The following is a 16,232-nucleotide window of genomic DNA, read 5'->3' on the forward strand; positions in this document are numbered from 1 at the left end:
GGGACCCCTTCCGACAGCTGGGGAAAGAAATACTGCCTGATCATAATTGACCAGTTCACTAGATAGGTGGAGGCTTTCCCCACTAGGGACTGCAGCGCCACCATGGTGACAAAGATCCTCGCTTTTGAAGTAGTACTAAGGTGGGGAATCCCTTTACAAATAGATTTGGATCAAGGAACGCATTTTACGGGCAGTGTTATGAAAAGGACATGTGAGCTGCTCGGGGTAAAACAGAAATTTCTCGTACCTTACCATCTGCAAAGCTCAGGGATGGGTAGAACATATGAACCACACATTAAAAAACACTATTGGAACGGAAATCACAGCAACTGGTAGGGGATGAGTGGATGTGCTCCCCTGCATATTGATGTGACTGAGGGCTGCCCTTAACAGGACAACCGGGTTAACCCCTTATGAGTTGATGACCGGGATGGCTATGCACTTGCATAGGCACCAGAAGTGAGGATATGGGACCCATCAGAGATAAAATTAAAAACTATTTTAAGCAATTGGATGGACAGCTAAAGGTATTATAACAGCAAGTGAAGAACCAACAGGCTATCAGGGATTCAGAAGAGAGGACAAAGGGGGGACACCCGTCACCACCAGCTGAGGTTGGAGACATGGTGTTTGTTCAAATCACCCCTAGCCAACCAGGTTTTGCACCAAAATGGACTGGATGGTACAAAATTATTTTGACCAGCGATTCATGTGCCTGCGTCGATATGAAGGGAAAAGGTAGGTTGAATCACTGGTCGCAACTGTAAAGGTATGATGTGAGTAAGAAAGACTGAATTACCGGGCAGTGGGGGGAAACCGGACAATGAGCAGTCCATACTGTGTTAGCCAAGTGGTTTAGGATTCATTCCCAATCTGGAGGACAGGCCATCTGAAAGACAAAGTGGGAATCCACAACTACGGGGAGGGTCACCATGGGCTGTGTACAAGGAGGGGTGAAAAGGAGAAAGCTGCCTCTTATATACAACCTAACCCCTGGTGATCACCAGCAATATGCTTCATTACAGAAATGACAATAACTGGGTAACCTCCACGCCAAGATGGAAAAAGCTGGGTGTCAATAATCATTACCAGGGCCCTGGCTATCGCAGCCACCAGCATACAGAATGTAATCCGTGAAGCAGCGGCCGGTATGGGCTTATACTACAAGAATGTCAGCGACGGATATTGCGTGAAAGGAGGTGTGAATGTCACAATGGAAAGGTCAATGCTCTTCAAGTGTGGCACTGGGTTTATGCAACTATCCATTGGAATGAGCGATGGAGAGAGCCTAGGGCAGAGCTCGCATATGGGAATGGAACTCCGATGGGAAAACGAGGGCCCAACATGCTTCCAGATCAGTAATGGTTCGGATGGATCCTGGATATATGGGAAGGGAGCACAGGTCTTGATAGAATGTATGAGAGATTTTTCATAATTTTTACCTTCACTCCCCGGGACAACAACTGGGGTCACTGTCACAGGGAGGAGGACTTGGGAATGACAGATACCTGACATTGGATCTTGAGGCACAAACACGCGGAATTGACAACAATGGCAGACCCCTTGACTGACACCACCTCGCTATCACAGGACACAATGACACCACAGAGACTATCTTGCCCAGCCATGACCCCTGAGCCACAGAATGGACTGGTACTGTATATGGACGGTGGACTATTGTTTGATAACGTTAAACATGAATTTGTACCAGTAATTGTGAACCTGGCAGGTATACAACTGCCTGAGTATTGCAGTAACCAAGTGTCCTGATGAAAACTATACAAGTGACTGAGTAAGACTGTGATTAATCAGGTGGTCAACGCCACGGGCGCCACTAGATTCAGGGGACCTGCTGCTTTCCACCACCAGAAGAGAGGGTTAGTTAACAATGTACTGACAGGTGTGAACACAGGGACTTCCCTGATAAACTCTCTCGACATTCAAGTAATCAACTGCGAGGTCTCAAATCTTAAAGGAATCATGAGGCAGCGAGGGGCAGTGAAATGGCAGGGGCCCAAGGGGGCAAGAGTGTGGCATCTCTATTGGAAAGTGTACACGTTATAGAGAGCCATGCTAAAACTGTCAATTAATAGAAAGGGAGGAACGACAAGAGGACAGCACCCAAAAAAGCCAGCTGTGCCACGCTTACGGCCAGTGGATGATCAGGTAATTAAGGCACAATCTGGCCCAGATCCAAAGGATGGAGGTACCGGGCTGGATCAACAGTGCCCGGTTGTGGGTGATGGCCAAGAACCCAGGCGTCATTGATGCCTGTACATTGAAAGGAATGACCAGGGTGTATCCGGTGATTCAGAAGTGCACCAAAAACCAAATGAACGTGATAGGCAAGGTATTGGCAATCCCCTCAGTCACAGCAGACATGGACCCGTATCCTCAGTACCAAGTGGAGAACATTGGGTTAATTCGAGACAATGACTCCCTCCAGTACTACCCTATAGACATGCAAGCCACACACAAGAATGAGATCATACACGGGCTATCATTGAGCAGGTGCAGGAGGAAAGATATCCTCACGATTTGCCCCCATCCAATCAGAACGGGGGGGGCTGCTGGACGAATGCGGATCCAACCGAACGGAGGGTTGTATGTTAGAAATTACTCACAGAGAAAACCATCACACCTGCTCGATACAAGGGAAAGGGGAAATACTGTGTGACAAGTACTGAGCTTTCATACACATACAAGAGCCTCCATTGCAACATCACCACCCCCAACTTCTGCTTTAAACCCGGCTTCCGGTTACTATCGGACACACACGAATGGTGTACATCCAACAAAGGGGTCAGGTCTCAGTCATCACCTCCGACGCACTCCATGATACCCTGGAACAGGATGAGGAAATTAAGCAGGCCCCAATTCACCACATTCCCGAAAGTCTCACAAAGATTAAAGGTGACTTATGAAAGGTGATGAAACAGTAACACGTGTTACAGGCAGTGTTTAAACGGCTAATCAATGACACGGAAGAGCAATTGAGAAATCCGACATGGTGGGATTAAGTGTGGGACTGGGGGCTGAATGTGGATATACATCCCTGGATAAGAATAATCTCTTATATACTCGTCGCAGGGCAGCTAGTGTTAGCATTGGCGTGAGGAATTGCAGCATGTCGCATCTGTAAGAAGGAAGGCCTTAGGCATAGGACAAAAATAATGTTAAAGGAGCAACAGCGGCTGCTGGGACACAACACAATATTAATGTAGTAGGGTCCCAGCCTCCCGTCTTGTTGGCTGTGCACCATCAGAATGACAGGAATCTTGGGCATTAGTAAGCTTAAAAACTTGGGGAGAGGTCCGGGTGATGCCATGGCCCATAGGACTTGCTCAGATCGGTACCACTGGAGCCATGACAGAACCATCGGGTAAAGATAAATTGGCTAGCTTAACCTAACCGTTATGCACCCGAAAGGGGGGACTGAAGATGCAGATAATTTGGAATTATTTTAAAGTGCCAGCCAGGACCAGCAGCTCGGGCACCAGATCAAACACAGACAATCACAGCCTTACGTGAAAGCTAAAAACCTGTAGAAAAGGCTCAGCTGTAAAGTTGCAATGAGGAAAAGGGACACGGGATATCTTGATCATTATAGGATGTGATAGCACTGGAGGGGGTGCAGAGGAGATTCACCAGGATGTTGCCTGGGCTGATAGATTTAAGTTGTGAAGAGAGGTTGGATAGACTTGGGTTGCTTTCGTTGGAGCAGAGAAGACTGAGGGGCGACCTGATCGAGGTGCACAAGATTATAAGGGGCATGGACAGGGTGGATAGGGAGCAGCTGTTCCCTTTACTTGAAGGGTCAGTCACAAGGGGGCATAAGTTCAAGGTGAGGGGCTGGAGGTTTAGGGGGTATGTCTGGAATGCACTGCCTGGGAGGGTGGGGGAGGTGGGTTGCCTCACATCCTTTAAAAAGTATCTGGATGAGCACTTGGCATGTCATAACATTCAAGGCTATGGGCCAAGTGCTGGTAAATGGGATTAGGTAGGTAGTTCAGGTGTTTCTCATGTGTCAGTGCAAACTTGATGGGCCAAATGGCCTCAACTGCACTGTGATTCTGTGAAATGGGGAAGGCCATTTCACACTGATGGCCTCGAACCACATCCAGTCAGCTCCTGTAAACCTTTTGTACAGAACAAACATACATTCTTTACTATCTCCCAAAAGGACAATGCTTAGTCTCTGCACTGCAATTACTGAACAAGAACACAATTATCAGCCTACCGGCGGGGGGAATCCGTGTGCTGTGGCCTTTGTCTAACTAATACCATTAAGCTGGAACTGATAGTAAAAAAATAAATAAACTCTGCTCATTTGAACTTCTGTGGAGAAGCACCTGGATTGCCCAGCGTTTGCTCCCTGCACGTGTAATAAAGGAACTACTTGAACCTTGCATCTGGACTCCGAGTGTTGAAATTTTGTACCAGAGTATTCCTCAGACCTTTCACCTAGAAAGGAGAACGCAGGCTGAAAGAGAAGTTTAGGAGTGATATCAGGGTGTTCTTTTTAAAGAAAGAATGCTGAACAACTGGGAAAGATTCCCAGAGAATAGAGACTTAAATATCGGAATCAATTGGGTATTGCCATGGGAGGTTTTTAGATGAACCCTTAATCAAAGAAAAGAAATGCTCTAACGGAGCTACTGGTAGACCATGAAGCACCAAGTAAGTTAACATTTTAAATTTTATCTAAGCAAACTTGGTAATAGTTAACTTAATTATTTTTTTAAAAAAACAAATTTAAAATGTAATTCTTGTTATGAAGGTAGCTTTTATTACATTGGTCTCTGTGTACAGATCACATAAAACAGAAATACTCTTAGTTCTGATTGAATGAAGTACTGCTATAAATCTGTTTATTTCCGAGTGCTTGACCACCAATGGCTTTATAGTTGCTAAAATGTCTTTACATCACTATTTGTTCTTCCCACTTAGGTTGTCATGTAAAAGTTCAGGTACAGGCTGCACTTGTAGAAATAATTAAGAGTAAAAAAACTTGTCTTCCTTTTTCTAAAGTGCAATGTCTTTATGTAAATCACACGCAGCAGACTAGGTATCATTGATGAAAGCAAATGTTTATTGTTCCTCTGTAACAATTAGAAAATGGAAAAAACTGATGAAATATGCAAACTAGATTAAACAGTGGGAGCTACAGCAAAATTAAGTTTGTTTACAAGAACGAGGATTTATTGCCTTGCAGGGAAGGTACACACAGAGGTTTGAAGGATGTGAATCAAACTGCTTTCTGCTGCATTTCTAACGATACTGGGAGCTCAGTTCTTGGCAAATTATAGTAAGCAACTTGTCCAGAGCGCAGTGGGTAGCCGGACCGAACTCACCCAGGTGGCAGGCCACGGTTACCAAGATACATGTAGCAAATGTCTGTAAAAAAAAAGAGAAAATGAATTGGAAACAACGCTCCCTCTATTTTTGTGGAGTTCCTGATTTGGAGTGTGCACCCCAGATGGAGTATTGGTCGGAAGCTGTTCCTCATTCTTTAAAAAAAATGAGAAATGAATAGCGGACGTTTATACTTTTACCGCCATAAATTTGTGTACAGGCCTGAAGTGTTTACAGACTGACATTTCAATTGGAAATGCAGCAATCGAAATGTCCAATTACAGTTCTGATCAGAGTTTGGTCAGATGGACACCAGGAAGAATCTGTGAAGTGGATACGTACCGGGAAGTTTTGAGGATCCACCAGAAGATCATGGCCATGTTTGGCGGCAAGCGGTTCCAGGTGAGTATGCAGATCATCCAAGTGCCCAATCGCTTTGGCCACAGCTCCGAGTACTTTAGCACCGTGGACTCTGACCCGAGGGCCGGCAGCACTGTAGTCAGTGAACTCACTGAAATAAATCTTGGATGCAGGATGAGTTAGAAACAACCTTTAGGAACATAAAAGAAACCATTATTCCATTTTTGAAACCTACAATACCTAGCCCAATCCAGTATCCCAATTCGACTATTTAAAGTTTCTTCTGGAATACAAGGAAAAGGAATCTCAGGAAGATTCATGTTATTTCGTATTAAAACCACCAAACACTGCTTTAGAAAGTTGTTGCTTTTATGTAGAAATTTTCGTTTCATTTACCTCATGATTCTAGAACAAAATAAATCAAATATTCATCATCACAGATTCCCGTCAAAAATGGATTGAACAGAATACAAATCTAACTAAATTACCTGGCCAAAGATTCTGCACCGAAAGCTTCCGCATGCTGCGACAAAACCTTGCCGACCTCAGCGAGCGCAGTCCTGTCGGCTGCAGTGAATTGTTTGCTTGGCATTGTTACTGCTCTCGTTACTCTTCCAGTCTTAACACTTTCGAGCTGTCCGTGGTCGGCTTTCGCCTGTTTTTATTGCATTTCTCCTAGGCCCGCCCTCCAGTCCCCATTTATCTGATTGGCTGCTGGTCTCCTTTTCGTTTTGTTGGATTTATTGCAAATGCAATGATAAGATGCAACATTGAGTGAGAAAGAACCAATGATCACTTCCATTTGCAACTGTTAGCAAAGATAGCCCGAGTTTGAGAAATGCTACCAAACTCCACCTTCTGCACATTTCATTTGAAACAAGTTTCAATGGTTTAAATTATTCAGTTAATAAATACACTATAATAGACCAGTACAAATACGGCATGTATAGCAAAACAGATGGTAGGCAGTTAGTGTGAGTTAGTGCTAATTGTAAGGTGAGCAATTAATTGCAATCAGAGGACATTAAATGTCTGGATTCCTACCTCCGCAGCAAACACTGCTGAGCACCACTGGACATATTCACTTTTACTTACTGTCAACATAGAATAATATTCTTAACTCACAACCCTTTTTAGTTTGTTGTGAGCCAATCTTTTTGTGGTATTCTCATTGTTAAAGGGGACACTTGTCAGAAACACAATTATTTTGTGGCAAATGTCACTGATTGCTTCAAACAAAATAGACACACAACTCTTCTCTCGATATATCCATCATTACACTGGCCTAAAATGTCACTTTTATTGCTGTATTTAATTTTAATGCCTGTTGATCAGCAAACATTAAATACCACATCATTTCTCTTTTACACCAGTTGATTCATCTGCTCTTTCCATGCTGTGTTCAGCCACAATATTAGAAGATGCTAAATTACCAAAGGGCAGTGTCAAACAGCATCCATCACACAGCTTGATGTTAACATTATGGGTAATGCTCACTCTCTGCCGAACTAATTATGAGGAGAGTATCTTGAAATATTAAAGAGCAGTAAAATATTCTACAAATAATCTCTAAGAAGGAATGATTAAATACCAGGTGGCTCCTGTTGAGAGGAGCTGATACTGAGTTACCGGCAGGTTATTGAATAAGCTTGGATGCTGAACAAGGACTTCTCATTTGTGTTTACCAAAGAGAAGGATATTTGGGAGGAGGTAAATCCTGAATTGGTTAGAAGTGAAGAGAGAACAAGGTCATTTCTCATCTAACAATTGCTAAGGTCCATCTGGTTTGTTTTCTATGATCCAGGAAGTTGTACGATATAATGATATTCGACAATTCATATCAATCAATCTCTGCCCACAATGCACCTAGACATGAGGTGAGGAAAAACGCCGTGGTGGAAAGGGTTGGGAAGCAAAGTCCAAAATCTCCTTTTTCTCCCAAGTATTATATACTTACCCCATTACTTTTCAAATTACTCACATATTGGATCCCAACATGTTAATTTCTGAAATTGATTGATCTAGTTTTACATTTGAATGAATGAATTCTAACAGCTTGCAGCATTTCATTGAAGAGTCTCTTCCATTGGATTAATCACTCACTCACTGAAATATTGTTTCTGCAGATTAGTTTGGAAACTACCCCCTTTCAAGCCCGGACTGTCCTCCGGTTCTGCAAAAGATGAAATTACTTGTCATTGTCTAGATGATCTCCCATAGAAATATAGAAATATTTCTGGTACAGAAGGAGTGCCACAATTTGGCCCATTGTGTCGATGCCAGCCAAAACAGCGCTATTCAGTCTAATCCCACTCCTGGTCCATAACCTTGTAGGTTCCGGCTCATCAAGTGCACATCGAATTATGTTTTAAATATATTGGCGTCTTCTGCCTCTAACCAGCCTTTCAGGTAGAAATTTCTAGTACCCCACCCTCCCTCTGAGTGAACAAGTACTTTCTCAAATCCTGTGTAATTCTTCTTACAATTATTTTAAGTCAATTCCTTTTGGCTATTGATCCTTTTGCAAAAAGAAAATGGTCCCTTTAAAATCAGCAATATCACCTCACAACCCTTAAGTGTCCACATGCCCCATTTATATCATAGCTCTTCATAATTTCTCCCCTCAGTCATGCCAATGATAGATATTCACTTTATGAAAAGTCTTAGAGAAGTTAGTTAGACAAGTAACTCAATCAAGTCACCTCATAATTTTCACAGCTTAAATGAAAACAGTTTCAATTTTCAAAGACCTTCTTTGTATTTGTATTTCCTGCTGCCAGACAATGTTGCATCCAAATGAATCTGCCTCAACATCCTTCCTATAATATGGAGCCGAAAATTGTATACCGTGTGCTAACAGCAGTCTCCCTAAGATTCGGTGCAGATTTACCATGAGATTGTGACTCTTGTAGTCTGTACCTTGGCATAAAAAGCTAATGGAATTCCGGGTTTAAAGTTTTTGTGGAAAAACTCAGCAGGTCTGGCAGCATCGGCAGAGAAGAAAAGAGTTGACGTTTCCAGTCCTCATGACCCTTCAACGGAACTGAGTAATATTAGGAGAGGGGTGAAATATAAGCTGGTTTAAGGTTGGGGGGTGGGGGGTGCGGTGTGGGGGGAGAGAAGTGGGTGGGGGGGTGTGGTTATAGAGACAAGGAAGCAGTGATAGGAGCAGATCATCATCGATGTCACAGACAAAAGAACAAAGAGGTGTTGATGGTGAAATTATCTAAACGAATGTGCTATTTAAGAATGGATGGCAGGACACACAAGGTACAGCTCTAGTGGGGGTGGGGTGGAAAGACTAACAGGGCATAAAAGGTATAGATTTAAAAATAATGGAGATAGGTGGGAAAAGAAAAATCTATATAAATTATGCCCCCCGGCGGCATTCCGTAGGGATCGTTCCCTCCGGGACACCCTGGTCCACTCCTCCATCACCCCCTACACCTCAATCCCCACCTATGGCACCTCCCCATGCCCACGCAAAAGATGCAACACCTGCCCCTTCATTTCCTCTCTCTTCACCGTCCAAGGGCCCAAATACTCCTTTCAAGTGAAGCAGCATTTCACTTGCATTCCCCTAACTTAGTCTACTGCATTCTTTGCTCCCAATGCAGCCTTCTCTACATTGGAGAGACCAAACGTAAACTGGGCGATTGCTTTGCAGAACACTTGCAGTCTGTCCGCAAGAAAGACCCAAACCTCCCTGTCGCTTGCCATTTTAACACTCCACCCTGCTCTCTTGCCCACATGTCTGTCCTTGGCTTGCTGCATTGTTCCAGTGAAGCCCAACGCAAACTGGAGGAACAGCACCTCATCTCCCGACTAGGCACTTTACAGCCTTCTGGACTGAATATTGAATTCAACAACTTTAGATCTTGAACCCCCTTCACCATCCACGCCACCTATCCATTTCTTTCCCCTTCCTTTTGTTTTTTCCAATAATTTATACAGATTTTTTTTTTTCCCACCTATTCGCATTATTTTGAAATCTATACCTTTTATGCCCTGTTAGTCTTTCCATCCCACCCCCACGAGAGCTGTACCTTGTGTGTCCTGCCATCCATTCTTAAATAGCACATTCGTTTAGATAATATCACCACCTTCAACAGCTCTTTGTTCTTTTGTCTGTGACATCTTTTGATGATCTGCTCCTATCACTGCTTGCTTGTCCCTACAACCACACCCCTCCCCACTTCTCTCCCCCCACCACCTCCCCCCACCTTAAACCAGCTTATATTTCACCCCTCTCCTAATATTACTCAGTTCTGTTGAAGGGTCATGAGGACTGGAAACGTCAACTCTTTTCTTCTCCGCCGACGTTGCCAGACCTGCTGAGGTTTTCCGGGTAATTCTGTTTTTGTTTTGGATTTCCAGCGTCCGCAGTTTTTTGTTTTTATTTATAGTTTTTGTGCTGCTTTAAATGTCTTATGAGTGTTAATGCCCAAGCCAGGCTACCCTTTGACCTCACCCATCTTGCTTCCCATCAAAGTACATACTTTTCCTTTTTAACCATTCTGTACCATCGCACACTTAAAGACACTGAACTCCATCTGCCATTTTGTTGCTCATTCCACCATTTTATCACAATCCATTGGCAGATTTCTTTGGTCCTTCCAATTATTTGTTGTACCTTATATTTTAGAATTATCCAGAGAGCCGCACAGCCCTTACTCTTTCAAGGTGATGTCCTCAGATAATTTCTGGAAGAAGTGTTGATAGATTATTGTTGAAGACTTGATCAAATGTTTCAGATACCTGCCAATGTATTTAAAATTCTTCTTCAAACCTCCAGCAGAAGTGCAAGATTTAACCTTTAAATTGTGCTCAAAATCCACAGCCAGTTTACTCCCAAACAGCTGGTTGCTGTTAGTTGAAGCGTTGGCCACCATTATGCCACACCGCCTCTTTAATGAGCACAATCAGACAACTTGTGTTAAAAGCAAAATACTGCAGATGCTGGAAATCTGAAATAAAAACAGAAAATGCTGGAAAAACTCAGCAGGTCTGACAGCATCTATGGAGAGAGAAACAGAGTTGACATTTCCAGTCCGTATGACCCTTCTTCAGAGCTAAAGAGAAGTAGAAATGTGATGAAATTTATACTGTTTAAGGGCGTGGAGCAGCTGGATAGAAGGCCAGAATTAGATGGGGGCTAAGGAAAGACTGACAAAGGACTTATGGACAAAAGACAACAGGAGTGTCAATGGTAGCAGTAAGGACTAAAGGAGGTGCTGATAGTTGTTTAAAGTTAAGAAAGCAGAATGTGTTAATAGCAGAACAAGGGTAAGCACTCTGTGAAAGAACAACATGGAACAAGGAACAGATGGCCCTTTTGGGGATGGGGTGTGGGGAGGGGGCAGTGGTTGGAGAAAAAGAAAGGAAAAAGGGATAAAAAGGGGATTTAAAAAGGGGGATAAGACAATGAATAAATTAATAAAATGAAAATAAGTGGATAAAAATAAAAATGAATTTAAAAAAAGAAAAGGGGATTAAAAAGGGGGTGAAGATGGAGAAGAGTTCATGGTCTGAAGTTGTCGAACTCAGTGTTAAGTCCGGAAGGCTGTAAAGTGCCTAATCGGAAGATGAGGTGCTGTTCCTCCAGTTTGCGTTGAGCTTCACTGGAACATTGCAGTCGGCCAAGAATGGACATGCGGGCATGAGAGCAGGGTGGAGTGTTGAAATGGCAAGTGACAGGAAGGTCTGGGTCATGCTTGCGGACAGACGGAAGGTGTTCCTCAAAGTGGTCACCCAGTCTGAAGTGCTGCTTCACCTAAAAGGAGTGTTTGGGCCCTTGGATGGTGAGGAGGGAGGAGGTAAAGGGGCAGATGTTGCACCTTCTCCAATGGGAAGGTGCTGTGGGAAGGGGATGAGATGTTGGGAGCGATGGAGGATTGAACCAAGGTGTCCCAGAGGGAACGGTCCCTACAGAATGCTGACAGGTGGGGGTGAGGGGAAGATGTGTTTGATGGTGACATCATGCTGGTGTTGGCAGAAATGGCAGAGGATGATCCTTTGAATGCGGAGGCTGGTGGGGTGAAAAGTGAGGACGAAGGGACTGGAAATTTTTGATATGTCGTCGGGCATCAGAGGAATTGTGGGTGTGGATGGGAAGCGGCTGGACAAGGGGAGAGAGAATGGAGTCAAGATAGGAAGAAAGGAGTTTTGTGGGGCAGGAGCAGACTGACATAATGGTTCTGCCGGGACAGTCCTGTTTGTGGATTTTGAGGAAGAGGTACAAGTGTGCTGTCCAGGGTTGGGAGACTATGAGGTTGGAAGCTTTGGAGGGAAGATCTCCAGAGGAGATGAGGCAAGTGACAGCCATGGAAACAATGGCTTGATGTTCGGTGGTCGGGTCATGGTCCAGAGGGAGGTAGGAGGAAGTGTCTGCGAGTTGGCGCTCAGTCTCTGCGAGGTAGAGGTCAGAATGCCAGACAATAACAGCACCATCCTCGTGAGCATTTTTGATAACAAAGTCGGGGTTGAACCTAAGAGAATGGAGTGCGACATGTGAATTGAATGGAGTGCAGTCAATTTATGAGGCAGTCATATCCCAACTTGGGTGGCCATTCTTAGAGTAAGCTTCGACTCTTTAACCAAAATAACTTGTGCCAAACCTGTGTCAAATCAGCATTTCAGTTTAAGACCCTATCTTGGCCTTCTTGGAAACTTTTTAGAATCCCAGGTACCCAGGGAAAATCATCCCCATTAACTTTTAACATTGAGTAAGATCGAGACTTGCAAAGAGTAAAACTTGTGGTTTCAGGGATAACTGAGGTTTTAACAGCACACTAAGTGACATTTCTTTTTATTCATTCATGGGACGTGGGCTTCACTGGCTAGGCCAGCATTTATTGCCCACCCCTAATTACCCTTGAGAAGGCGATGGAGAGCTGCCTTCTTGAACCGCTGCAGTCCATGTGGTGTAGGTAGAGCCACAGTGCCCTTAGGGAGGGAGTTCCAGGAATTTGACCCAGCAACAGTGAAGGAAGGGTGGTATGTTTCCAAGTCAGGATGGTGAGTGGCTTGGAGGGGAACTTCCAGGCGGCAGTGTTTCCATCTATCTAATGCCCTCGTCCTTCTAGATGGCAGCGGTCATGGGTTTAGAAGGTGCTGTTGAAGGAGCCTTGGTGAATTCCTGCAGTGTATCTTGTAGATGGTACACACTGCTGCCACTGTACATCGATGGTGGAGGGAGTGAATGTTTGTGGATGTGGTGCTAATTAAGCGGACTGCTTTGTCCTGGATTGTGTCCAGCTTCTTCAGTGTTGTGGGAACTGCACTCATCCAGGCAAATGGGGAGTATTCCATCACACTCCTGACTTGTGCCTTGTAGATGGTGGACAGGCTTTGGGGTGTCAGGAAGTGAGTTACTCGCCGCACGATTCCTAGCCTCTGACATGTTCCCATAGCCACAGTATTTATATGGCTAGTCCAGTTCAGTTTCTGGTCAATGATAACCCCCAGGATGTTGATAGTGGGGGATTCAGTGATAGTAATGCCATTGAATATCAAGGGGCAATGGTTAGATTCTCTCTTGTTGGAGATGGTTTTTGGCGTGAATGTTACTTGCCATTTGTCAGCCCAAGCCTGGATGTTGTCCAGGTCTTGCTGCATTTGGACATGGACTGCTTCAGTATCTGAGGAGTTGTGAATTGTGCTGAACATTGTGTAATCATCGGCAAACATCCCCACTTCTGACCTTATGATAGAAGGAAGGTCATTGATGAAGCAGCTGAAGATGGTTGGGCTGAGGACATTACCCTGAGGAACTCCTGCAGTGATGTCCTGAAGAATTAATTTTCGCAAAGTAATTTCCTGTTTTTCAATTTAATGTTTCCCCTTTGATCCCAAGTGTATTCCCTTTCTTCATTTCACTTCCTCCATCATCAATGTTGCTGAGAGCCCCTTGCATTATTGGTATCCAATACCTCCAACTGTTTCTTGATAGCACATGGAGTGAATTGAATTAGTTGAAGAATGAATTTATAATGGTGAGGACCTCAAGAGGAGTTGGAGATGGATCATTAACTCATGACTTCTGGCTGAAGGCTATTGCAAGTGCTCATTCTTTTCTTTGCCCTGACATACTGGGCTCTTCCATCAATGAGAATAAGGATGTTTTGTGAAGCCTCCTCCCCTCGTTAGTTGTTGAGTATCCGATTCCATTCATGACCGGATGCGGCAGGACTGTGCAGCTTTGATCTGATCTGTTAGTTGTGGGATCGCTGATCCTTGTCTATGGTATGTTGCTTCCTCTGTTTAACATACATGTAGTCGTGTGCTTTGGTTCACCAGGTAGCACATCATTTTGATTTGGTACTGCTTCTGGCATGCTCTCCTACAGTCCTTTTTGAATGAGGGATGGTCCCATACTTGATGGCAATATTAGTGAGGAATATGTTGAATCATGAGGTTACAGATTGTGGCTGAATACAATTCTCTGCTGATGATAACCCACAGTGCTTCTTGGATGCCCAGCTTTGAGTTGCTAAATCTGTTATAAACCTGTCCCTTTTATTACAGTGGTAGCGGCACACAAAACAATGGAGCATATCCTTAGTGTGAAAATTGGATTTTTTCTGAACAAGTACTGTGCAGTGGTCACTCCTACCAGTACTGTCATGGACAGATGTGACAAGTAGATTGGTGAGAATGAGGCCAAGTAGTTTTTTTCCCTCTTGTTGGTTCCTTCACCACCTGCTGCAGACCCAGTCTAGCAGCTATGTCCTTCAGGACTCAGCCAGCTCAGTCAATAGTGGTGCTAATGAGCAATTCTTGATGGTGGACATTGAAATCCCCCACCCAGAGTACATTCTGTGCTCTTGCCACCCTCAATGTATCTTCCAAGTGGGGTTCAACTGATTCATCAGCTGAGGAAGGGCGGTATGTGGTAATCAGCAGGAGGTTTCCTCCCTCATGTTCGACCTGATGCCATGAGACTTCATGGGGTCCAGAGTTAATGTTGATGACTCCTGACTGTACATCACTGTGCCAACACCTCTGGTCAGTTTGCCCTGCTGGTGGGACAGGACATACCAAGGATGGTGATGCAGGTGTCTAGGAAATGGGCTGTAAGATATAATTCTGTGACTAAAACTATCTCAGGTCGTTGTCTGACTCCTCTATGGGACTGCTCTCCCAATTTTGGCACAAGGCCCCCGATATTAATGATACGAACTTCGCAGGGTCGACTGGGCGTTTGAAATTTCCGGTGATTATGGGTGGTCCATCCGATCTTCTTTTACTAGATTTCTCTGTAGCAGTTTGTTGTAACTGAGTGGTTTGATAGGCAGTTTCAGAGGGCAATGTTCTGGGTCTGTAATCACATGTAGGCCAGATCAGATTAGGGTGGCAGATTTCCTCCCCAAATGGTGATGAAGATGATGAGGGATACGCAGCACAGCTCAGATCAAACAGTGCTCCGAGGCTGTGAATGACCTGGCCCAGCTTCAGATAGTTGTCAGGATGATGGATGGAATTGATGGCTAGTGAACTGAGTATGTTGGAGGGGGATTCAAAGACAATGGCTTCCCAATATTTATTTGGAGGAAATTTCAGCTCATCCAATACTAGATGTTTAACTAGCAGAGTGACAGATCAAAGGCAGTGGAGAGGTCAAGAGCTGCAGTGTTGAGCTAGAGCTGGGTTTTACTATTGTACATGTGGCACCTGATGTGTTGTCAGATGATGTCACAGAAAGGCCTCATGTAAAGGAGAAATTAAAGACCCCAAGTACTGACCCTTGGGGAACTCTAGAGTTAACTGTGTAGTAACAGGAAGTGACTTCATTGCTGGTGATTCTCTGTCTATGATAGGATTTGGAACCAGGTGAAGCCAATGCCAACCGGTGCAATGGCAGAAGACAGGCATTGGGGAAGGATAGTATGGTCACCCAGATCAAAGGTAAAGAAGGACAAGGAATGATAGGTCACCACCGTTACATTCACATAAGTTGTCATTTGTAAGGGTAATTTCAGTCCTGTGGGAAAAACCAAATTTTGATTTAATGAATTCAAACATATTGATGTGGGAAAAGTGGGCACAGATTTGGGAGATGACAATACATTCAAGGACTTTGGAAATAGGGGGCAGAATTTTGTCGTCGGCGAGCGGTGGGGGGGGGCGAGGCCCGCTTGCCAACGCGTAAAATGACATAGGATGCCGCCAGGCGGAACCCCCGATGTCACCCCGCCCTATTTAGATTTTCAGGAAGGTGGGGGCACAGCAAAATCAGCTGCGGGCCGACCTGTCAATGGCCAATTGAGGCCATTGACAGGATCATTTAACCAATTAAAGGAGCTGCCTGTCCAACCTTAAGGTTGGTGAGTCGGCCAGGAGCCCTGGTGGCAACTAGAAAAGACATGAAAACTCATCCACTGGCAGGATGGGGTTTCATGTAGGGACTTAACAAGTTTAATAAGCTTATAATGTAAATTATGAACATGTCCCATCTCATGTGACATTGTCACATGAGGGGGACATGTTAGGGATTTTTTTTTTCTAATTTTCATATT

General features: G+C 44.3%; 2 protein-coding genes across 2 annotated transcripts in view; both read right to left on the reverse strand.

Annotated features, from left to right (window-relative positions):
• LOC121287789 (hemoglobin subunit beta-like) overlaps positions 1 to 16,232 on the reverse strand; it is a 394,963-nt gene that overhangs the window by 163,583 nt on the left and 215,148 nt on the right. The gene's annotated exons all lie outside the window — the stretch shown is intronic.
• On the reverse strand, positions 5,072 to 6,376 carry LOC121287777 (hemoglobin subunit alpha-like). The gene is made up of 3 exons (XM_041205692.1): positions 6,204 to 6,376; positions 5,698 to 5,905; positions 5,072 to 5,397 (listed from the first exon to the last, which is right to left on the reverse strand). Exons 1-3 carry the CDS (start codon positions 6,305 to 6,307, stop codon positions 5,272 to 5,274), a joined length of 438 nt encoding a protein of 145 aa, XP_041061626.1. The 5' UTR covers positions 6,308 to 6,376; the 3' UTR covers positions 5,072 to 5,271.

The sequence above is a fragment of the Carcharodon carcharias genome, chromosome 15 (assembly GCF_017639515.1).
Source record: "Carcharodon carcharias isolate sCarCar2 chromosome 15, sCarCar2.pri, whole genome shotgun sequence".
NCBI classification, from domain to species: Eukaryota; Metazoa; Chordata; class Chondrichthyes; order Lamniformes; family Lamnidae; genus Carcharodon; species Carcharodon carcharias.

Excerpts from the sequence above, each read along its gene's own strand:
- LOC121287777 (XM_041205692.1), bottom strand. The coding sequence starts at position 6,307 with ATGCCAAGCAAACAATTCACTGCAGCCGACAGGACTGCGCTCGCTGAG. Across the intron at positions 5,906-6,203 it reads GGTGCAGAATCTTTGGCCAG|GTTGTTTCTAACTCATCCTG; the intron begins GTAATTTAGTTA and ends ATGTTCCTAAAG. Across the intron at positions 5,398-5,697 it reads TGGATCCTCAAAACTTCCCG|ACATTTGCTACATGTATCTT; the intron begins GTACGTATCCAC and ends TTTTTTTTACAG.